The 7692-nt window shown below is 58.7% G+C and overlaps 1 protein-coding gene across 3 annotated transcripts in view; it reads left to right on the top strand.

Annotated features, from left to right (window-relative positions):
* YIF1B (Yip1 interacting factor homolog B, membrane trafficking protein) overlaps positions 1–7692 on the top strand; it is a 78761-nt gene that overhangs the window by 8019 nt on the left and 63050 nt on the right. For 2 of the 3 annotated variants that reach the window (XM_056136808.1, XM_056136809.1), the window contains exon 8: positions 783–950. In XM_056136808.1, coding sequence (XP_055992783.1) covers positions 783–938 — 156 coding nt within the window. In that variant the 3' untranslated portion in view covers positions 939–950. Of the gene's footprint in view, positions 1–782; positions 998–7692 lie in introns of those variants that run through there. The other variant, XM_056136810.1, reaches the window with a different exon arrangement.

The raw sequence follows: 7692 nt of genomic DNA on the forward strand, positions 1-7692 counted from the left end.
TGGGGTCTGAAGGAAAAAGGCCAGCAGGCCATGGGGTGGGATGGGAGGGCCCTCAGGGACATCCCACTCGCTTTTACACAGTGGGAAACCCTGTTCCTGCCAGGATTTCTGGTCAGATGACAAAAGGTTCAGCAGTCCTTCCCCACCCCCCACTCCAAAAGGAGCTGCTGGTCCAGAGCATTTGGGTTGAGTGGCTCCTGGGCAAATCCCTTGCTCTTATGAAACCGATTTCCTTCTGTAAAATGGGGGTGATCGCTGCACCTCTGGGTCCTGGAGGGCTCAGTGGGAGCAGGACTGAGTTGCTCAGAACATAAATGGCCAGAGCTGACCCTCAAGACAGGCTTTGACTTTCGATGTCATCGTTTAGGGCTTCTTTAAAAGCCTTTCTGGCTCCATCCCAGTGGTCCCTGCTGTGCAGAGGTAGAGTGCCGTGCCTCACCACCACACCCTCAAAATCACGTCTCCTTGGCCACCATAGTCACATACATACACCCCAGCAGGATCGTAGTCAGCGACAAGAAGGAAGGTCCCCACACACCGCTGAGGGGCCACCCCTGGCACTTTCCCACGACTCTTGGAGGGGCAAGCCCTAGGCCTGTTGGGAGACTGGGTTACCAGGGCCCAGCAGGAGCCCACCTGCGGTGGGGGAGAGGAACTGGAGGTGACAGAGGGGCAGGGACCCCTGGGGACAGGAGGCAGCACCAAGGCCAAGGGGCAGGGATTGGGAAGGAGGGAGCTCTCCAAGCGCCCCGCTGGCTGACCCCCACCCCTTCGCGCCGCAGATCCGGACACTGCGCCTAAAGATCCTGGCGGAAGCTGCGGCCGAAGGCGTCCCGGTGCGGGGCGCACGAAACCAACTGCGCATGTACCTGACCATGGCGGTGGCCGCGGCGCAGCCTCTGCTCATGTACTGGCTCACCTTCCACCTGGTTCGCTGAGGGCCCGCCCGGGCCCGCCCCCACCTCGCGGCCCCGCCCCCAGCGGACCAGGCTCCGCCCCCGCCGGCCCCGGTCCCGCCCCCGCCGCGCGGCCCCAGCTTCAGAAACACAATAAACGTTGAAGCGCTCGGCCCAGGCGGGGTCTTTCCTTGGCGACGGCGGCGGCGCGGGGCGGCCAGCAGGGGGCGGCCGGGGACCGGGAAGGGCCTCCCCACCGCAGGAGCTCGGAACGGTCGGGCCCGAGGGAGGGCGAAGGCGAGGGTTTATTTAATGAGCCCCGCCTGAGCCCGGTCAGTGGGGGGCCCGCTTGTCCTTTCCCTTCTTCTCCTTCTTCTTTTTCACTTTGGGCTTCTGGGCGTGCTGCGAGCCGTCGGCAGCCTGGGGCGGGGGAGAGGGGGAGGAGCCCAGTGAGTGTGCGCCCGGGTTCCGGGGGCACCGCCCGGGCCGCACGGCGGGGGTCGGCGCGGGGACGCGTACCTTCGTCTCCTTCTCCGAGTCGCTGGAGCTGCTGCTGCTGCTGCTGGAGTCGGAGCTGCCGTGGCCGTGGCCGTGGCCGTGGCCGTGCTGGGTGGACGGAGACAGTGAGGCCCGGCCCTTCGTGGCCCCCACGAAACGCAACCCCACCCCTCCGCCCTCCACTTTCCCGTGACTAACCTGAGCTTTGGGGGGCCCATGCTTGGGGGCGCCCGGGCCTCCGGCCCCCTGGGGCTTCTTGGGATGGGGCTCCAGGGCTGCGGAGAGAGGTCGGGTGGGTACCTGCGCAGCAGTGCCCACGGAGAGCTGCCCGATCTCGCGTCTGACCGCGCACCTCAACCCTCCCGTCCTCGGAGCTTACCTGCCGCCAGGTCAAACTCCATGGCAGTGGGAGCAGGCGTGAGTGCAGTCCGAGGGTCGCGGGTCGCAGGTCGCAGGGAGCGGGGCGGAGCTGCACCTGGCGCCGGGCGCACCTGCCCCAGCCCAGAGTCTTGGGCTGTGAGTCACCGCCGCGCCCGGCTGCTCCCTGGGAAGTGAGGGGCTGGGCGTGGGGGTTCCCGGCCGCTGCAGACTTCTGGGGAGGGGCGAGGGCTGTCGTTAGCCCTCCCGCCCGCACCTCAAAGGGCCAGGCTCCCACTTTTTTTTTTTTTTTTTGCTTTTTTGGGTCACACCTGGAGATGCACAGGGGTTCCTCCTGGCTCTGTACTCAGGGATCACTCCTGGCGGTGCTCAGGGGACCATATGGGATGCTGGGGATTGAACCCGAGTCGGCCTCGTGCTAGGCAAACGCCCTACCCGCTGTATCGCTCCAGCCCGCCAGGCGCCCACCTTTAAAGAAATTAGGCGGTGCCCTTGTGCCCTGCGGTCCCCCAGTCCAGCTTCGCAGTGTTAACTCGCATTGCAGGCTGGGTCAGGGGCAGCGTCCGGGGCCGCGGGGCCGAGGACCCAAGCTCAGATGTAACTCTTAGTGCTGCTGACTTGGTGGACGCGGCTGGTCCACCTGTAACCGCCTCCGTTTTTCACCTATGACAGCTTCGCGTGGGGTGAAGGGACAGGCTATAGGAATTTGTTTCCTAGGATTGGCTGGCTCAGAATGAGCGTTTGTGAAACGGAGTTGTTCAAAGGAAAAGTAGGCATTGTTACTATTCCTACTCTCTTGTTAATATAGTCACTGTTCCTATTACATAGTTAATATTGTCACCATTCCTGTTACATTGTTAACATCGTTACTTTTTAAAACGCAGAAGACCTTTGTCTTTTCATTCCCTTTTGGGGTCACACCCTGTGGTTCTCAGGGGTGAACTGGGAGGTCTGTCCTTGGGGAGCTGCAGGGTTGGGGGTTGAAGTGGAACTTTGCATGTTGAGCAATCTCTCTGGGCGGAAAGTAAAAGTTTTATTTAGGATAGGACAGAAGAGGGGACTCCATAAAGCGAAAGAAAGGAATGAAATACTCTGGTTGGGATGCAGACCATTCTAGAATGGGATGGCTGTGACTGGATTTTTGTCGTTTCCAAGGGTGAAGGGCGGAATCTCACACCCAGTGGTGCTCAAGCGTGACCTCTGGTGGTGCCCTGGATGAACTGTGGTACGCAGCGTGCAACGTCAGCGCTCCTGCATTACCTCCAATAGACACTGCAAATTACTGTTTCGCAAATGAAAAAATCAAAACCCAGGGACCAATAGTCGTAAAAATTGAGGAGCCCATGTGACACAGGCCAGAACTCACTGGCATGCCTGGCTGTGAGCTCCAATCCAAGGCCAAACCTTCTGGGGGAGACTCAAAAAGGCACGGGGGCGGGGCGTTGGTGGGAAGAGAATAGTAAGGAAAGCACTTGCCTTACTGTAGTGAGTAAAGCACTGGGCAACCCGTGTTCAGTCCTGAGCAATCAGGTGTGGCCCCAAAACAAAAACCACACACACAAGAATGTTGTTGGCAGAGTGGCAGCAGAGCAGAGCCCAGCTGGAGTGAGCCTGTAGGGCAGCAGAAAGGCAGGAGGTGAGGGGCTGGGGGTGCGGGGAGCCATAGGGACGCCTGCCCAGAGCGAGCCTGCACCCAGGTTTGTTCCCCCACCTCCCAATCAATCATTCACAGGGTGAGTTTCCCAGGGCGGGGTGATTGAGCTGGAGCTCCCTCATTGAGGGCCCCTGACCCAGTGCTGGACAAGAGTGTAGGTTAAAGAGAGTGACCATACTGGCTCTGTCCACTTACAAAACACACCTCCCTCCACCTCCCCAGCTCTGGACAAGTAAGTGGGCCCAGTGCAGCCCCCTTTCCTCCTCTGTGAAATTGAAAACTTACCTCATCAGGAGAGCCTGCCTAGCATGAGGCAAGTACATGTTCTGAAGTGTTAGGTTTGATGGGTCGGAGAGATAATACTTTCCATGCACAGTGCCAACCCAGGTTCAATCCCCAGCACCTGGATATGCGTCCTGCCAGAAGTGATCCCTGATAAGAGCCAGGATTAAACTCTGAGCACCACAGGCTGTGCACCTCCCCAAATATATTTTGGTGGGGCAGAGCTTAATGAGCTGAGCACAAGCACCCGTGGGGTACCCGGGGGTGTGTGCAGTCTGCTGTCGGACTACCTCTGGTCACATGCTTCCTGTTTTTTTGCTTTTTGGATCATGTCCGGTGATGTTCAGGAATTACTCCTGGTGTTGCTTAGATTATATGGGATACCGGGGATCAAACCCGGGTCGGCCGTGTGCAAGGCAAATGCCCTACCCAGTGTACTATCACTCCGGCACCACATGCTTTCTCTTAAGGACCTTCAGTAGCTCAGGTTCACTGATGTACAGGGGTCTGGGAACTGTATTCCTGCTGAAACCTGTGACTCTGGTGCTTAAGAAGGGGAAATTGCAGCGAGGGGGTGGGGGGGAAGGATCGCATTGGCATCTGTCAACGCGGGGACCTCGCTTAGCCCCTGCCCTGCCTGGGCTTAGAGGAAGCAGATGACAGCTGGGAGGGGAGGCTGGATGTGGCAACAGTGAGGTCAAGAGTCCAATGGGCCTCACTGGTGTGCGACTGGCACTGCAGCCACGTGGAAGTGGGTGCATGCACCTTGGCCCTTAGACCCAGAACGGGAAGGGGGAAGAAGTCAGTTCTGATTTCCTCCTGAACAGCACGGTTCCTCCTGAAACCGCACGGGATGTCCTTGGTAAAAGCCATGTGGTTTCGAGGGGCAGGGGCAGGGCTGGGGGGTGGCGGCAGTCAGGCAGCTACCTCTGTGGAGGGGTATGGGGACACAGCCTGGCTCCCCTCAGTTCCTTGTAAGGGAGGCAGTATCTTTTCCAGACCAACACATTTTCCAATATGGAAGCAGAGGTGGAGAGAGTAAGAGGGTGAAAGGGTGGTGAGGAGGGGGCGAGCCTTGGGAGGGAGGGAAGGGATGGGAGGGAGGTGGAGGAGGGTAGCCTCGAGGCCCATGGTCCTGTTTCCACCTCCTTGCTCCACTGTCCCTCCAGGGTACTGTCCTGGGGAGCTGGCTGTGGCCCTCCCAGGCACATGGCTTCCTTTCTTCCTGTTTGGACACACTTGGCTATGCCTGTTGGGTGTCGTATGTCAGGGGTCCTGCCTGCAGAGCTACCTCTGGCCATACACTTCCTTTTTTGTTTTGGGGTCACATGTGGTGGTGCTCAAGGGATTACTCCTGGCAGTATTCAGGTCCATATGGGGTGCCAGGGATCCAACCCAGGTTAGGTTGTTGCAAGGCAAACACCCTAGACCCGTTATACTATGGCTCCAGCTCCCACACACTTCCTTCTAAGGATCGTTAGCGGTTCAGTCCCTTGAGCCAGGATTCAGGCATAAGGCCCAGAGTGGCTGCGAGGAACCTGGGAACCCACGTTCCCACCGAAACCTGGAGCTCTGGCACTGAAGGAAGAAGGAGCTGGAGCTCACAGAGCCTAGAGCCAGGAGTAAGCCCTGAGCATTGCTGGGTTTGGCCCAAAAGGGGGAGGGGGGAGTGGAAAGGGGACAATTGGATGAGGGGCATTTGGGCCTGTCGGCTCAAGGACCTGGCTTAGCCCCTGCCCCGTCCAGGTTTACAGGAAGCAGATGAGAGCAGGGAGGCGAGGCGTCCAGCAGGTGCAAATGCAGGTGCAAGACCGAGCACGCGGCCATCCTCACTGTTCTCTGGACATTTGCCCCTGGCCAATACCCTGGCCACCAGGAGCAGGGGTAGTGGTCTGTCCGCCCCAGCCGTGCCCCACTCAGAGTGGGTACAGGTGGGACTGAGCTGCCTTGGTGCCTGGCTGGCACAGGAAGATCGGCCTCCCCTGCAGTCCTCCTCAGTTCAGCTGTGTGACTCTCAGGTACAAGCAATGGTCACTCCTGAACAACTGTGTTCCCAACCGCTCCCAGTACTGTCCATGCTGCCCATTGCCCCCAATCCACTTGCCCTTTCTGGCCTTTCACCTACAGTCCCCCAGAAGGTGGACTTCAGGCACAGTTGGGGTCCAACACTGCAACTCAGCAGCTTTCGGAGCTGACCTGGTAGTCTGGGAAATCAAGATGGTGGGGCTGGGAGGTGGGGATTGTTGGGGAGGGAGGGGGCTGGAACCAGGATGGCCATGCCCACTGCAAAAGCAGCCACTGCGGCACTGCAGCCCTGGTGCCCTTTCTCCCATGCAGCTTCTTATCAAGAGCCCCGGGCTTATGATACCAAAGTCCCTGTTCTGGAACGCTTTCTTTGATCTCAACCACACAGCAGGAGAAGGGAGGTCAGAGCATCAGACTGAGTTTCCCTTTCCCAGACAAAAGCGCTGCCCTGGACACACTGGGAAGTGCCCCGGGACTGACAAACCGGCTGGGGTGACCTGAACTCAGCCTCTACCCAGATGACCTTTCACTCTTTAGAAGCTAATAAATTCGCCTCTTCTCAATAGGTTGGCAGACCCTTAACTCCAGGGGGTAGATAGAGGCGGTGGTGGGGTCTCTGGTGTAGTTAGAGCTTGCCATGCTCGGGTGAGGTCCTGAGTTTGCTCCCTGGCACTGCACAGGCGCGCATGCACACGCACACAGGCTTTTATACTCACTCCAGGTGGGAGGCAAAAATCACTCCTCCCAGCAGGGATTGGCTTTCCTGTGTGGGGCCAGATGGACACTGTACCCCAGGGCTGCAGGGAGCGGGGTAGCTGCCACTTCGATAGCAGCAGGAAAGCCTGCTCTTCGCCCTAGGGGAGCAGTGCACTCATGCCCCAAGATCGGCCTGTGATCGGTCCCAACACTGGGGAAGGACCTGACAGAGTAACAAATTCCTCTGCAAACTCCTTATGGGGGCCATCCTGCCGGGCAGAGGCTGATGTGCTGCCGCACTGCTCTCTCATGGCATTCCTCATGCAGCAGGAGACCGGGGGCGTTCTGCCCCAGCAATCCAGCCCACTTGACTGCTGGTGAATTTTCACGTGACAACATTCAATCACACTGAACTAATAATCTAACAGGCTGGTCCACTTCATTCCCACTTGCCTCATGCATTAATTTCTTCAAACTTGTCAGTGTTCGGGGTTTTCCCCACAGTGTGCGGGAGACCAGGCAGTGCTGGGGATGGAACCAGGGTTCCGGCATTTCACTACCAGGAGGAATCCAGCTATGAGACAGCCTGGTCAGCGGCCTGGGACCTGATGCAGCGGGACACACACACCAGGCTGACCGCAGCTGGCCAGCACAGGTTGAAGGTCATCCTGCCAGCTGCCTTCAGGTGCCTCTGCCAGAATCCATCCAAATTAAGGAGGGAGACAGATGACGGCTTGTTCTCTCCCACCATCCACCATAGTGTGGCACAGGACAACAGCTCGGGAGGTGGCCACTGCATTGGTTTGTGGGTCAGTGGGCTGTGCCATGGACAAACTGCAGCCTCCGTTGCCACACTGGCATAGCTCGGGGTAGCGCGGGCGTCAGTTGTGAGTATGCCAACCAGACTATAACCAGGCCACGCCATGCCTACGTGAAGTAACACCTGAGGGTGGGGTCCCCCATCTACCAGGTAGGGGGTGGAAGTTCCAGTGGGGATTTTATTTTTCAGGACACACCAGATGGAGCTCAGCGCTTACTCCTGGCTCTGTGCTCAGAAGTTACTCTCAGAGGTGCGTGGAGGATCGTATGAGTGGCCAGGGATGTAACGTGGGTCAGCTGTGTGCAGATACCTCGGCTGCTGTTCTATGACTCCAGTCCCTCCAGTGGGTACTGAAGCCACCAAGAGGCTGCCAACTGTTGAACAGCTGGTGAAGGATCTCGGAGGGAGAGCAATGATGGGCCCTGCGCCCCCTCCTGAAGTGG

The sequence above is a fragment of the Sorex fumeus genome, unplaced genomic scaffold, assembly GCF_029834395.1.
Source record: "Sorex fumeus unplaced genomic scaffold, SorFum_2.1 ptg000122l, whole genome shotgun sequence".
NCBI classification, from domain to species: Eukaryota; Metazoa; Chordata; class Mammalia; order Eulipotyphla; family Soricidae; genus Sorex; species Sorex fumeus.